Genomic DNA, 17,095 nt, shown 5'->3' on the forward strand with positions numbered 1-17,095 from the left:
TCACGTCTTTAAAACCACCATATTACTGAGTTATTAACTCAGTTATTAACTCAGTTACAGCAAGTGGCAATGGCAAATCTTCCCCCAGACTCTGTTAACATATAGGGGAAAGGAAATGCAGAAAACCTTATTTGTATTATCCTAGATCACATAATGTTTGCACCTCTTTTTTGTGTTTTTCCCATTTTTATCTCGCATAGCTATTGTCAAACCTCTGACCATATGCTTCAGTCATTTGTACTTTAAACAGAATGGGCGGTCCCATCAACTTAGATATCCACAGGGTTAAAAAGTACGCCATGCACTGAGTTACAGGAGGTGGAGGATTGTTGGAGGTGGTGACAGGTGTTGGAGGTACTGCTGTCCTTATTAGTAGGATGAAGGAGATAATTTGTCTTCCAAGGATGAGGAAGTCCCACCTCAGAGGTCTGCCAGCTCTAGGGAGGTTAACAGCTGTCCAGCATTTCAGGATAAAGGTGTGTGGCATTGGATCAGTACCTGATGGACCTGTGTTTAGGGGTCTTGCTGGGTGTCAAGTGAAGGAGGTGGAGGCTGGGGTTTGCAAGGATAATGTGAAGGGGGCATTTTGGGTGAATTAAAACCTTGGGGAGCCATCAATAGCTCTGTTAAGGAAGGGCCAGTAGGACAATGGCCTGCACAGTGAAACCTACTGTCTGGGTCACTGGATCAAGCCTGCTGCTGGTTAAATCCTGGCAGCAGTGGAGGGAGGGCTTTAAGTGAAAACTAATTGCCCATTTAAGGGTCTCAACTGGCCCAACATCAGGCAAGCCACTGACCCAGATACCCCTGCCTGTGGTATCACTGCAATGGAGGCATGCACAGGCAGGTAAGCACAGAGTATGCTGCTGTTGACCGAAACAAGCCCCCCTCCCCCTACCTTTGCAATGGCCAGTGGGGGAGGGAAAAATCTAACCACTGGGTCATAATCAAACTTCAATGGCAACTTGGTGCCCTTGTTATATGAAACGATGAAATAATCTAGCAATAGGACTTTTGCTCAATTTGTTTGGTCAAAACTGTATTGGGATTTGCATCTTTTGAGGTGATCAGAACTTTGAAGAAATTCCACAAGCACAATCTCACTTTACACAGTTTGAGTCAAAATTGCAGTTTAATAGTTTTGCATTTAGTGCATCAAAAGTTCTCAGTGATAGAAAAGAGGCTGTGTTGTAATAAGTGTCATTCGAAAGCAGATTTAAATGTTCATAGCAAAACTTCACTGTGTATTATAATTCGGACCCAATGCAATGACGGTTCTTGTGGTACAAACTCTGAAACAGGAGGGTTAGTTTCAAGTCTTACTTGATCTGGAGGTATGTATTAACAGGCTGATTAGAAAACATCGAGACACAATGCAGTATTGTAAAGCTTTGTTAGGAACTAAACAAAACAGATCAGCAAATAAACAGGTGTGGAAACCAGACATTCAGCAGCTGTGTTCCTCTCTGTACACAGTGGCTTTCAGATCATTTCAAATTAACCAGAACCTATTTCTCATGGTGTTAATCAGGTCTAAATACATGAACTCTTAAGAAACCGGTTACGCTCAAAAGTTTTTTTTAAAATAACCTGTACCATTTTTATCCTTTATTGGATTATCTGGGAAGACGGGAGAGTCAGGAGATGAAGGGAGAGATGTACAGTTAGTGGATGCACGGGATACCAGGCTCCCTCGTTTACTGTCGCCGGTGAGCCGGTTAAGCCAATGATCAGAGACAGACGAGCTTGTGGATCCTGCAACAAAAAAAACAAAGAAACCCATAAAATCCACACTTTATTGGATTATAATCGATTGTTACAGTCTTACAGTATTTCACATCTGCTACCATACAAGACCACTGAGGGGATCACAAAAATCAGTGCTCATATTGTCTGAACTGAACAATTAACTCAGTTGCAGGCCATCATCAGGTCCCAAGTGCATTTTTGTTAGTGTTTTCTTTCCTTAAACTTCATGGAACACTTTTGTCGAAGTTTATTTAAAAAAAAATTAGTTGTTGCGGCTGTGAGAAATTAAACTTTTTATATGTATCATCAAAGTTTTCACTTGGTTTTCTGACACGACCTCCCGTTTCCAGCAGTACCAACTTGGATAAAGGCCAAGGCCGAAGTCCCATTCAGTTTCTATTTGCATGACTGATTTTTAAAAAAAAATGTTAAATCTACCAGAGTATTATTCATGTTACATTCAAAGGTGTACTGAACAAGCCACTCTCATCAGGTAACACATCATCAGAAAGCTGCAACAAATTCTACAGCCCCAGTGAGGAAGGAGAAGTGAGCAAGAGGTTAAAGGATTCAGCCAGACCTGAGGCCCAAACATCCATAGGGTCTTAACGGCAGACGCCTGTTTAAATAAAATGTTGCAGGTCTCCACACAACAGCTGGCCAAATTGACACAATGTCTAGCAGGCAAGCGCAGGAACATGAGGCAGGAAGCCACATCAGGGGAGTTAGTGGGAATTGTTGCTGGCATTTAGTGGGGTTTCAGAGCCAGGGCCTTTAATTATCCTTCCCTGCCTGCCTCCTGGTATCCATGACTACCTGTGGATTAAAAATTCAACTTAGCTTTGAATATATTCAATGACCCCGCCTCTATTGCTTTTTGAATGACTCTCAGAGAAGAAAACTTCTTCCTCAACTCTGTCTTATATTGGACATCCCTTGTTTTGAAACCGCACCCCTAGATTTCAATTCTGCTTTAAGAGGAAGCATCCTATCAGCATCTACCCTGTCAAGTCTACTCAACCTTTGTACAGTCACCTTACTGAAATATGTAGGACCTATAAGGCTGACAAGTGAATCACACACTATTATAGCAATGAACTGCAGCTGCTACGTTCCACATACCTGCCACGGAACTGTTGGCTGACCAAGGGGGAATGGTGTTCCTTTTTTGGTAAAAGAGTATGTAGGCTCCACGAGTACAAACCTCTTCTTCTGGAATCAGCTCTGCGTTACTGTCATCATAATCATACCACTGCCCATCCACAGAGTTTCTGCAGTACGCTGATAAAACAAAAAGTAAAATCAATCAACCAGAATAAAAGAGCTGCAGTTTTCAGCACTTCTTCATTAATTTCCACAAGATCCCAGTATACTGTCGACTCATTGAAACAACCCATTCTTTCAAAACTAGTTGAATTCTATGAGCCATATATCTTGAAAGTAAAGGCATTTACGTCTGAGGCCCTGTTACGTTGATAGAAGAATGACACAGGTTGGGCTTAAATGTTAGTGGACATAAATATTTTGCATATTTCATAAAATAACTTTAAATATTTTGTAGCAGCTATGCAAATATATCTTTTAGAATGCGTTTGGAGTGCTTGCTATTTCCTAATGTATTAAACAAAATAATGTCCTCTTGGGAGGAGGGGTACCACTCTTAAGGTCACCTGAACCCATCCTGTTTTCTGAGTCAATTCCAAACTTGTGGGATTGATTCCAGCTTGGACCTTTTGTTTTAAAACTACAGTCATGGATGTAGGTGTCACAACCGATCCATATTTGCCCTCTGGAAGGAGGTGGAAAGCCACCAGTCAGTGACTGACTAGGCTATTTCAGAGCTCAGTTGAGAGTCAAGCCCATTGATGTAGTTTCAAAGTCCAATTCAGCTAAGGTAGAAAATATAGCACTTCATGGACATTAGCAAATCATTTGAACTTTTATAACAATACAGTAAAACCAGCTCTGTCATTTTTTAAAAATCATGGCAGGTCTGATGGTGGCCTCAACTGTCCTGTCTACTCACTATACTCTTTCACTTCCTTGATAGTCAAGAATTTAAGCAGACAGAATGAATCTTTACCCTAGGCACAGTACTCAGCCTTAAACCTATTCAATGGTCCTGCCTCCACCATTCTCTAGAGAATAGAATTCCACAGATTCAACATCTTATGAGAGAAAGCATTCTTGTCACCTCCATTGTGATGGATGGAAGACCCTTATTTTTAAACTGTGTATCCTACTTGTAGTCTCTTTCACCAAGGGGTAATGTCCTGTCAGCAATCTCTCTATTATGGCCCACCAATATGTTTTAATAAGGTCAACTCTCAGTCTTCTTAATGTGTAAAGGGTAAAGATTTATTCTGTCTGCTTGCTATTTGTGAGTCTGCCCTTCATTCCAGGAACTGGTTGAGTGAAATTTCTCTGAACTGATTCTAATGCAATTACACTCTTTCTTAAATAAGGAGACCAAAAATGTACACAGATGTGGTCATCATCATGACTTGTTCCTGAGCTGAAAGGCTTTTCTTAAGAAAGGGTGAATGTGAGTGGCCTTAATCCATTGGAAATTACAAGGATGAGATTTTGTTTTATTGAAATATACAAGATCCTGAAGAGACTGGATAGGGCAGATATCAGAAGGACTGTTTCTCTTGTGGGAAAAACTAAAATTACAGGCCACAGTTCAAGAAGAGGCCTCCTTTTTTCGAGAGAGGAGGAGAATTTTTCTTCTTTCAGCATATTGTCACTCCATGAAATTCTCTTTTCTTGAAAAGCGTGAAAGCTGGGTGTTAAATTTATTCAAGGTTGAATTAGGTAGATTTTTGATAGACAGGGAGGCAAGGATGACATGGTGCAGACAGAAGTGGAAAGTGGAGCTGAAACCACACCCTGATCAGCTGATATTTTACTGAACAGTGGAACAGCCTCGAAAGGCCAACTGACCTGCTCCTTATTCTATTTTCACCAATATCCTGTCCAACTGTATCAACTTTTTTTTTTACTGTATTTCCCTTGCAAATAATAAAATTCCATTTACTTTCTTAATCATATGCTGCAGCTGCAAACTAATTTCTTGTGCTTCAGTACCAGATCATCTAGAACAATCCTGCTCTGGATCACAGAGTTCAGTATTTTGTCTCCATTTAGACAAAACACTGCTTTCCTGTTCTTCTGTCAAAGCAGGCAAGTTTATATTTAGTTATATTTTACTCCATCTGCCTCTTCTGGCCCACTCACTTTATGTATTTATATCTCTTTGCATCTCCTCATGTCCCCTTCACAAAGTACTCTCCTATCTCTCTTGTGTCAATAGCAAATTTACAAACTGAACAGCCATGCCTTCATCCAGTCATTAATAGAGATTATAATTAACTGATTTTTGTTTCACCCCACTGGTTATGTCTTAGAGTCGTGGAATCATCCAGCACAAATACAGAGCCTTCCATCCAACTCATCCACACCGACCACGTTTCCCAGACTAAACTAGTCCCAACTGCCTGTGTTTGGCCCATATCCATCTAAACCTTTCCTGTTCATGTACCAAATATCTTTTAAATGTTGTAATTATAGCTGCAACTACCGCTTCCGCTGGCAGTTCATTCCACATCCGAACCAACCTCTGTGTGAGAAAAGGTGCCCCCCAGTCTCTTTAAATCTTTCTCCTCTCACCTTAAAAATACACCCTCTAATTTTGAACTCCCCTACTCTAGGGAAAAGACCTTTGCTACTCTTCTTATCTATGCCCTCATGATTTTATAAACATCTATAAAGGTCACCCTTCAACCTTCAATGAAAAAAGTCCCAGCCTATTCAGCCTCTCCTTATAGCTCAAACCCGCCTGTCCTGGCAACTTCCTTGTAAATCTTTTCTGAAGTCTTTCCAATTTAATAATATCCTTTCTTTAGCAGGGCAACCAGAATTATACACCGTACCCTAAATGTAGTATCATTAACATCCTGTATAACCCCAACATATGTCCCAACTCCTTTACTCAAAGATTTGAGCAATGAAGGCAAGCGTGCTAAATGCTGTCTTCACCACCTTGTCTACCTGTGGTGCAACTTTCAACGAACCATGCACTTGAACTTCTCAATCTCTTGACTACATTACTCAGGGTCTTACTATTAACTGTATAAGTCCTGCCCTTGTTCGTTTTACTAAAATATAATACGTTCTAAATGAAACTCTGCTACTCATTAGTTCATTGGCCCAATTGATCAAGATCCCTTTGTAATCTTAGATGACCTTCTTCACTGTCCACTGTACCACCAATTATGGTCGCCAATTCAAAATGAACCATTTATGCTTACACTGTTAGATAATCAATCTATCCTACTAAGGCCTCCCTAATAATAGATTCCAGCATGTTACTTATGACAGCTGAACTGCCTGTAATTTCCTGCTTTTTGTCCCTCTCCTTTCTAGAATACACAATTTACTTTGGCTATTTTCTAAGCTGATAGGACCATTCCAGAATCTAATCTCAGTAATTTTAGAAATTTGTAACCAACCCTTTATCTATCTCAGCAGCCACTTCTTTTAAGATCTGAGGATGGAGTTCATCTTGATTTGGGGACTTGTCAGCCTTTATTTCTAATAATTTTCTCAGTGCCTATTCTCTGATGATTGTAATTTTGTAAGTTCCTCCCTTCCTTTCACCTCTTGATTTACAATTATTTCTGGGATGTACTGCTCACCCTTTTTTATACTTTACTCTGTAACAGGATGAGGACGTCGCTGGCTAGGCAGCATTTATTGCCCATCACTAATTGCCCAGAGGGCAGTTGAGAGTCAACCACATTGTTGTGGGTCTGGAGTCACATGTAGGCCAGACCAGGTAAGGATGGCAGACTTCCTTCCTTAAAGGATGCTAGTGAACCAGTTGGGTTTTTACAACAATTGACAATGGATTTACATTAGTCATTAGATTCTTAATTCCAGATACTTATTGAATTCAAATTCCACCATCTGCCATGGTGGGTTTTGAAGCCAGGTCCCCAGAACATTGCCTGGGTCTCTGGATTAACAGTACAGTGATAATACTGCTAGGCCTCGTCTCCCCTGATTGGCACTCTACCACCTCATTCACTTACTTGTTCCCTAACCACTTGCCTGACATCCTACCTGGTCAGCCATATGCAAACCTATTCCATCACCCATCTACTCCATATCCATTTAGACACTAACCTTCTCTAAGTAGCTGGCAGAAGTGGTTTGGACATCTAAACATGGAGGTACATCCCTAACAACAGTCTAGATGTACCTACTGCAGCAGTTCAAGGAGGCAGTTCATCACCACCTTCTCAAGGGCAGGTAGTAATGGTCAATAAATGTTGGTACTGCCAGCAATACTCACATTCTGCCAAAATGGCCCTGGAAATACAGATTGGTCGTACATTCTCTTTCTGCTGAGGACATTGAGTCCAGGCATCGTAAAAGTGCAGGCGTGGTTTCATATCCAAAATGTGAAGATTCTCATATTGGTAAACTCATTCAGTGCGGGAATTGAACCCATGCATTGCTCTGCATTATAAACAACCCATCCAACTAATTGAACCCGCAAGGTAAAGAAGTTATTATTAATTTTGTTATTTGTTTCTCCTGTGTATAAGTCAAAAATCACATCACCACTGTACCCAATTAATGATTGTTCCCTGATTGTTAACTGATACTAAATGCAGTGAAAACAATCCAGTTGAGAGTTAATGAAAAACAAGCAAATACAATGCCGCAATGTGTTATGCAGATTAAAAAAAACATTTATGAAGAGGTGTGGTTCATTGGGGTGTAGGTTGAGTAGGGCAACAAGTAAACAACTGTTTCCTCTACAAGTGATCTGGTAATTTCCTGTTTCTATTATAACCCTAACAATAGTTCAACATGATTTTGCGAAGTTTTAATATTTTACGAAAAGTTCAAGCACCTTCAATTTTGTGCTTTGATTGGTTTTCATTTAATATTTCAATTTGGTTGTGATCACGTTTAGGATGCTTAAGTGCTTAAGCAACAGATTGTGCTACCATATACTATACGCTCAAATCATCTGACTTAGTTGAAGTAAAAAGGGATCCAGACATCATCTTGTAAAAAACTCCATACTTAAATGGAAGATCGGATACATAACAATGTTGCTTTTCAACCTTGTATGTATATTGTGAATTCCTCATGTTCAATTTTCTCTATATTTATCATATTTTGGACAAAATGGTTCTGTGCTGTGACTTGATGTACACAACACGTCAGTAACTGGATTTATGATTCACCCATCGCATACCACCTAAAATGGGATTCTCCAGGTGCAAGAGGGGGCAAGCGTTATTACCTGACACTGATGCTAGTTCAGAGTCCAGAGATACAAGGTCAGTGCCCACCACACATCACTGTACAGACTAATTCTCTAATTCACGTCCAGTGACATTTCTACAATGTTATTAATGTACAATCACAACTGTTCTCATTCTCCTGTGAACAACTGGTAAAAGGAAAAGGAGCGGAACTAATTGAAACTGCCTGTCGCTTCACTGTTTTGAGCTAAATAAATCAGAGAAATCAAACAACCACTTTGAAAAAAAAAATCTACTTTACATGGAAACCAAAATAGGACAAAAGTTTATTTTAATGACTTCACATGAATCATAGAATCCCTATAGTGTGGAAGCAGACCATTCGGCCCATCAAGTTCACAATGTTCCCTCTGAAGAGCATTGCACCCAGACCTACCCGCCTACAAACCGGTATTTCCAATGGCTAATCCAACTTGCCTACAGATCCCTGGATACTATGGACCTAACTTGTGCATCTTTGGACTGTGGGGGGAAATTGGAGTACACTTAGGAAACCCATGCAGGCACAGGGAGAATGTGCAAACCCCACACAGATAGTTGCCCAAGAGTGGAATCAAACCCAGGCCTCTGGTGCAGTAAGGCAGCAGTGCTAACCACTGAGCCACTATGCTACCAAGCAAAGTTAAAACAGGGGAGGACAAACAGATTATAGAACCAGAAATGCAAAATTCAATAAGTAATATGTGCAACATTTTGTATCAATTGAGGACATTTTAACAGATAATAATTCTAAATAATCTGAAAACAAAAAAGCATTTTCTTATAAGGAGGGGGTAACTCTGTCAAATTTTGTGAAACAACAGGTCAATTTATTGATCACTCCATTCATAAGAAAGAGGCCTTAACATAAAATGATCAGTTGGAAACCATCAATGATGAAATTTGATCTGTAATGGGGCAGATATCAAAAATATCTTGTAAAGATTTATCTTGTAAAGGGGTAGCCTTTAGCTGAAATATTATACCTCCTTCCATATTTAAGGCACTATTTTTAATGGATGAATAGAATGATAAGTAAAGGTATGTTTCATGTGTATGCTGATAAATTACATTGTTGCAAGCTCATTTTGCCACTTTGCTTTCCTTACAAGTTAGTCAGCAATTCCCATTAAAATTTCCTGTAACCTATTTTTCTAATCAACCGTTCAGAGATGTTAATACAAATCATGCTGCAGGTGGGTCTTGAACCCAGCCTCACGGTCTAGGGGCATGGATGCTACCACTACACTTCAGGAGACCTTTTTACAGACTTGGGATCTTTTCGTTGTGATCAGTCCAACACTATCAGCTACAATATACTGTAAACAGAAGAGCCTTGGGAAAAGTGGATGAGCAGAGAGATCTGGGAGTTCAGGTCCATTGTACCCTGAAGGTGGCAGCACAGGTGGATAGAGTGGCCAAGAAGGCATATGGTTTGCTTGCTTCATCGGACGAGGTATTGAGTATTAGAGCTGTCAGGTCATGTTAAAATTGTACAAGACATTGGTTCGGCCGCATTTAGAATACCATGTACAGTTTGGTTGCCACATTACCAAAAGGATGTGGACGCTTTGGAGAGGGTGCAGAGAAGGTTTATGAGAATGTTGCCTGGTATGGAAGGTGCTAGCTATGAAGAGAGGTTGAGTAGGTTAGGATTGCTTTCATTAGAAAAAAGGAGATTGAGGGGGGACCTGATTGAGGTCTACAAAATCATGAATGGTATAGACAGGGTAGTTTGAGATAAGCTTTTTCCCAGGGTGAGGGATTCAATAACAAGAGGTCATGCATTCAAGGTGAGAAGTGAAAAATTTAAGGGGGATAGACGATGCAAGTACTTTACACAGAGGGTGGTAGGTGCCTGGAACGCATTGCCAGTAGAGGTAGGCACGGTAGATTCATTTAAGGTGCATCTGGACAGATGCATGAGTAGGTGGGGAGCAGAGGGATACAGATGCTTAGGAATTGGATGATAGGTTTAGACAGTAGATTTGGATCGGCTCAGGCTTGGAGGGCCGAAGGGTCTGTCCCTGGGTTGTAAATTTTCTTTGTTCTTTATCAATATCAAACAAACAAAACGTACAAAAAATATTATTTTGTATTAACATGCCCTGTATTCCATCAGCTAAAAGACAAAAACCATGTTGAATTTTACTGTTTTAGTTACACTCATAAAAATATTTTACCGAACATTTCATTTGTGTTTAGAGTACAATGTATTGTGGAAAAGTAATAGAAACTGTAAACAGTACATTCACACAATATTAAATAAATTGCTTCTTCAAAGTTCTTCACAGTGTAAACATATTTTAATCAGAGGACCAGAGAATGTAAATAAAACTTTGAAGCTTGAACGAATTAATTAGTTACTTTTTTGTACACAGTTTGGCAATAATAAAAAAATGAGGGAAAAGAACTGGATTAGACCTTGAAACATCCAATAAAATTTAGGTCCCTTCTCATTGGTTCCATTTCATAAGACAGCTCGACACTGTTCTGTCAATAATATCAAGTTGCAGAATGCACCCTCTTAAAAAAAAGACCACCACACTGGTCACAAACCCCTTTCTCAATCCTACTGGATTTCTGGATTACTGCCCAGAAATTTTCATATCATTCCCAAATGTTTGGGTTCCCCACACTGCTCACAATCCCCTTCCACTGAGAACCAGTCCTCTCCAATTCCAGAGTTATCCTAGTGATGCTGAAGCTACTCTTTTGAATATCTGCAATCCCTAGATCCATCTGTGAATCAACCCCAGTGCGCCTTGTATCTCCCTCCAGTGTGGTGGGAACTTGAGAATCATGGCCTTCCTACTGGATTATGTGATCGCATTCCATTTACTGGTAGATCCCAGGCTCTTTCCGCAGTGTTCTACAGTTCGAGGACTGCTTCAAATACAGATTAACCAGTGCTTCGGTTAATCCTTCTCAGCCTAATGCTGCTTTCTCACAAAATTTCTGACAAATCATGAGCAATATTATTCGGAGAGTTGACAGCGTGTAATTAATTGCTGGCTATTCTGCAGAAACTATAGTCCATGGATTGAAAATGCATTTAATATCAAATTGTGAATTGATGCAGTACAGTTACTTAATTAATTATTAATTACTTTATCGACTCACTGTCGCCAATCTGTGCAGACATTATAAGGAAATTGTGTTTTGGGATCAGAGTTTTACTGCTGCAATTGTTGCTCCAACACACCGGTAATTACAGTCAAATTCAATGGCTATTTTAACAGAAATTATAGCATGACCAATTAAATGCAACACCATCAGTTGTGGCTTCAAGTATTATCAGCGTCCACATGATAATAAAACATTGGGGAACACCAGAAGTTCTAAGAAATCAAATGTCTATATAGTGAAGACTTCTTGTAATGGCTGCTCACTATAAAACTAGTGATTATACTTAAGATGTGTTCTTTTGCTTAGAATGCATATTGAGGACAGTTATAATGTGGGCTATTCTGAATGATAATAAATGTTAATTGCAAAATAATGAGCTTTTCTGCAAGTTCGAATGAAGTGTGGCACAGGACAAAGTTATATAGAAGGTGTAATGTACCCAATGTTGTTGGGCATTATCAATGGGTCTTCTGTAGGGATGTTGCTGTGAATTAAATGATATTCTGGCTTGCAGGTATAGAAGTGAATGCAGAAGCTTAGTCCTCTCCAGGTCACAAAATGTTACTGCTGATTAACTGAGGCTAAGGCAATTCAGAATTGACAAGTCAGGAAAGCTGAACATTGAAATACACTTACATATTTCAGAAACTAGCCAAGTACACAAGATTTTGAGATTGTTCTGAATTACTAACATGATATGGAAAGATAAACAATAAGATTACATGCTTTACAGGTGTGTAAATGGAATAATATTGACTGTCATAAGTGTACCGAGGGGTTGCTGGCCTACCTGTATAGTGACCTCCTTGCATGCTCCCATGGTGATTGCACACGGCATACAAATCATACAAGTAGTTTTCATGATTACTTCCTGAAGGAAAACGTGGTCTCCGCCATGGTGACCAGTGGGATAAAAAATTCTTGGTGTTCTGAGTTCGTTTTGCTACATGAGGTGTCATATCGAGGCCACTTAGTGGGAATTTTACCAGAGTAGAGAGCTTAGTTCTTCTCTCTCCCATCTGAAAATTTAATTGTCACACATTAACTTTCAATGGCTTCTGTAATGTGCTAAAATCCCTAAAAATGAAAAATTAGGTATTAGCATAATTTTGTACGCAGGTTACTGATTTTCATCATCTTTTTAGTGCTTACAATTCACAGAGTGAAAGGGAAAGAGTCTATTCACATGAGGCTGACCAATTAAATCTCTTGCAAAGTGAACAGAATTACAAGTGTCGGCAACTTCGCAAACAATAATTGCATTACTAGCTCCTCAACCCTTTAAATGTCAGTACAGGGTGTGTAATTAATTGTGCTTTCTCTGTGTGTGTGAAATGCTTATGACACCAAAGAAAAACACCTCTGACCAATTCCATCAAGAGCATTAACAATGACCTGTTTAACATTCATTCACAAATGTGGACACTGCTGGCTAGGGAAACATTAATTCCCTCTCTCGTTGCCCTTGTGAAGGTGGTGGCAAGTTGCCTTCTTGGACCTCTGCAGTCCACATGGTATATGTACACCCACAGCCCTGTTAGGAAGCACGTTCTCTCCTAATCCAAAAAAAAAGTACTTACAGAGAATTCAAGTCGATACCTTGATGTTTGATCTTTATATCAGTTCCGTAAAACCATAATACATAGCAGCAGAGCAGGCCAGTCATTCCATCAAGTTTACTTCGCAATTTAATAAGACGATTGCTGGTCTATAATCCTCAACTTCACTTTCCTACCTTTTTCCCATATATCTCAATTCCCCAACTGATTAAATGTCATTAAATTTAAACCCATTAAACATCCAATACAAAAACACAGAATTGTTATTATAAACAAATCTGTTTGAAGTGTAACTGTGTGTAAATGTTTGTAACTAGTTTAAATGAAATGAATGGTAGTTTTGCTAAAACAACAAAAGAACTTCATAATACTGTAAGATACATCGCTACAATCACGAAACACAATTTTAACTCAATACAGGGAAATACAGGGATAAGGCCCTATCTATGCACTGAGGTAGGCTGAATTAGGAATACTGTTGCAGTATTTTTTGATATATTGTTTATAGCTCACTATTCCTAAAAATGAAACTGTATGAAATAGCCTATCTGTAAATATAACCATACAATAACATACACTCTATGCAGTTGCCAAAGAGAGTCAGTTTATACCAAACTTATTCTCAAAGGAGCAACAATGGTTAAATAAATTAGTTATGCACAATTTCATGCTGAAATACCTGTCGGAATCGCTTCAGATGAATTATAAGAATGTCAGGCAGCGTCCATAGATTAAGTTTGACCATCCCCTGCTGAAGATTTTTACAATGAGGGCATCGCCATGCATCATCTGGGGCTAACTGTAGAGAAACAAGTGTATCACATTGACCTTCAAAGTTCTTGTCAGGCTGAAGGTATAACTTTCAACTGAAAATAACATTTCATGTTAATTTAGTTCCCTATTCACACTAATTGAGTGCACAGACATAATGTTGTCTGGCACCACAAATTTATAATCAATAATTTATGATCAATAATTTGCCACTTATCAAAACGCTTACAATATGAACATACAAACATATGAGCATGTGAACAAGCAACAAGCGTAGGCCATTTGCTCCTTTGAGCCTGCTCTGTCATTCAGTAAGATCATGGCTGATCTGATTTTAATCTCAACTTTACACTCCTGCATATCCCTGATAATTTTTAATCAACTTGGTAATCAAGAATCTATTCACCCCTGCCATATCTATAGCTTCTGCACCCATTGCCCTTTGAGGAAGGGAATTCCAAAGTCTAACAACCCTTCAAGAAAAAAAGATGTTTCCTTATCTCAGTTTTAAATAGGTGCCTCTTGTTTTTCAACTCTGACCCCCAGTTATAGATTCTCCCACAAGAAGAAATATCCTTTCATAATCAACCTGGTCAAGTTTCCTCAAGTTCAATTAAGCCACCTTTAACTCTTCTAAACTCTAAAGGATATAGGCTTGGCTTGACTAGCCTTTCACCATGAGACAATTCACTCATTCCAACTGCCTCCAACACATTACCATGCTTCCATAAGTATGGTGTTCAGTACAGTACATAGTGCTCTAGATATAGTCTCATAAATGCCCTGTATAACTGAGGCATTAGCTCCATACTCTTGCATTCAATTTCCCTCACAATAAAGAAAGTCTGATTATTTGCTAGCCCTGCATACTTCTGAAATTTATGTGCGAGGAGATTCAGATCTCTCTGCATCTCAGAGTTCTACAACCTCTCACCATTTCAATAAATGACTTCTTTTTTATTCTTTCTGTCGAAGTGGACCATTTCCCATCTTCCCAAATTGTACTCTATTTGTCAGGTCTTAACCTATCCATATCCCTTTGTAAGCTCTGATGTCCTTTTCACAATTCACTTTTCTATCTATCTTTGTGTCATCAGCAAACATAGCTACTATACCTTCAATCCCTTCATCCAATTATTTAATATAAACTGGAGAGAGGAGAGGACCCATCAACGATACCTGTGGCACAGCACTCATGATACGGCTCCTGTGAAATGCCTTGAGCTATTTGCTCTGTTAAATAATTTGCCACCACTGATCATTTTAAAAGATGCAGCTAAATTCTGTCTCTCACCAGTAATGGGTGTACTGCCCTGTATTTGTTGGACAGTCCAACTGTCCTCTTTACCTGTTCCTCCTTGGTGTATAGTTCAAAGCACTCGGCCAATGTACAGCTGTGTGCCTGCTGATGTGCCTGCTGTTGAATCCGAACACTCTCTCCATCCTGGACAACTTCTTCCTGAATATTTCCAAACAAGCTGTAAAGCAAAGACATATGCTACTGCAGTTACACATTTTATTGAAGTCTTATTGATCTGGCAAATGGTGCATCAGAATACACTGCTTTGGAAAACCATTGCAATTCAGCCACCTAATCCTAAACAATACTGGTCTCTGTCAATTATATCTCTGAATCATTATCTTAACAAAAATTATGCTTATTCTTAAAATTGTTGACGTAATCAATATCATTATCTTCCTGGTCAATTTGTGTCATATTAACCAACTTCTCTGTGAAATATTTAAAATAGAATTGCATGGTTACCATCTCTCTTCTGAGCTTGTATTTGTGGTCATAATCAACAACTTAAACCCTTATAATTTTGAGAACCCCAAAATGGGCTCCTGACCTGCATTATCTGAGGTGAGAATTCACTGGCCAAGTTTGACTTCCATTACAGGTGAGATGCCCAATCTCTTTGTGAGCATATTGCTTATGCACTTTTGCAATAGTAGATCAATAGAAGTTGATTTGATTTTACAAAGTGCCTCTCAACTTATTCACTGATTAGATTAGGTTCCCTACAGTGTGGAAACAGGCCCTTCAAGTCCATACCGACCCTCCGAAGAGTAACCCACCTACCCTCTGACTAATGCACCTAACACTATGGGCAATCTAGCATGGCCAATTCACCTGACCTGCACATCTTTGGTGCTGTGGGAGGAAAGCAGAGCACCCAGAGGAAACCCACACATGAGAATGTGCAAACTCCACACAGTCACCCGAGGCCAGAATTGAACCTGGGACCGTGGTACTGTGAGGCAGCAGTGCTAACCACTGAGCCACCGTGCCGCCCATGTCTTTACGCTTACGTTTTTATCTGATATGGGGTATTACAGGTAATGAACTGAATCAATGCCATTTCACATTGTCCCACGGATGAAGAAATAATGTAGAAAAATGTGAACTTGCCCCATGTTAGGCAAGAAGCAGTTCAGAGAAGCTTTACTAGTCTAATGCCTGAAATGGGTAGGTTGTCTTGTAAAGAAAGATTAGGCTTATATCCATGGTAATAAACATTCCTGAGAAGTCCAGACAGAGTGGACATTCCTCTTCAGAGTTTAGAACTAAAGTCACTGTTTAAAAATAAGATGTCGCTGTTTAAGGCAGAATTTACAAGAACTGTTGCCTCACAAAGGTTTGAAAGTATTTGTATCTCCATTCCTCAAAAGGCAATGAAAACACAATCTTGACTTTTCTTAAGATAAAGTTAGATATATTATTGATAAACAAGGATGTGAAAGGGTTTTGGGAGTTGGTGAGAATGTGAAATAATCAGATCAGCCATGACCTTATTGGAGCAGGCTTGAGGGCTGAACAGCCTAATTCTGCTCCTAATTCACATATTTGTCTGTTCATCTTAGTCTTTCATTGGTCTGACTACAAACTGGGTATGAGGCTGAGAGATCTGGTCCAGAATACAAGAGAGTTTCATCTTACCCTGCTGAGTCTTGTAACAGAGCAATCTGGATGGTGGGAAATGAGGCTTTTTGAAGAGTTTGTTGACATTTGAGGTAAGTGTGAGAGACCTGAGTCTAGTTGAGGCGACTGGTCTGGAACTCTGTAATTCTGAATTCTATTATATGTAAGGAACTTGACCATCATACTTGAATCTTCAATGCTATGCCAGTTTGTTCACTGGTGTTTCCATTCTCTCATATGTTCTCATTTATAAGATCCATCAGAAAACTCACTTTCAATGTAAGCCACAATGCTCATTTTATATTTGAACATAATTCAGCAACATATTCTTACTAATGAAAGCCAAAAACTGATTCAGTTCAGGTTCCTACATATATAGACTCACCTATCTTTCGTCTTTTGATCCCATTCCAGGACAAGTTTTATATGCGGGGGCCCACCTAGGCCACAGGAACGCAATGCCCTAAAAATAACAACTGCATGTTAGAACAATTCAACTCAACTTTTACACATGGCACTTACATTGAGGATGAACTTCCTTCACACACCTACTTAATTCAAACTTAGGAGGGAGCAGCAAATGAAAGTTGTCACATCATCAGTGCTGAAAAGTACTCTATCAAAAGGTATTCTCCTCT

General features: G+C 39.4%; 1 protein-coding gene across 3 annotated transcripts in view; it reads right to left on the reverse strand.

Annotated features, from left to right (window-relative positions):
- The window catches only part of usp43a (ubiquitin specific peptidase 43a), a 435,233-nt gene that overhangs the window by 2,661 nt on the left and 415,477 nt on the right, over window positions 1-17,095 (reverse strand). For all 3 annotated transcript variants that reach the window (XM_072558425.1, XM_072558426.1, XM_072558427.1), the window contains 6 exons: window positions 16,843-16,920; window positions 14,883-15,012; window positions 13,443-13,562; window positions 11,995-12,223; window positions 2,872-3,030; window positions 1,597-1,755 (listed from right to left, as the gene is read on the reverse strand). In XM_072558425.1, coding sequence (XP_072414526.1) covers window positions 1,597-1,755; window positions 2,872-3,030; window positions 11,995-12,223; window positions 13,443-13,562; window positions 14,883-15,012; window positions 16,843-16,920 — 875 coding nt within the window. The remainder of the gene's footprint in view (window positions 1-1,596; window positions 1,756-2,871; window positions 3,031-11,994; window positions 12,224-13,442; window positions 13,563-14,882; window positions 15,013-16,842; window positions 16,921-17,095) is intronic.

This window comes from Chiloscyllium punctatum, chromosome 39 (genome assembly GCF_047496795.1).
Source record: "Chiloscyllium punctatum isolate Juve2018m chromosome 39, sChiPun1.3, whole genome shotgun sequence".
In the NCBI taxonomy this organism is placed as follows: Eukaryota; Metazoa; Chordata; class Chondrichthyes; order Orectolobiformes; family Hemiscylliidae; genus Chiloscyllium; species Chiloscyllium punctatum.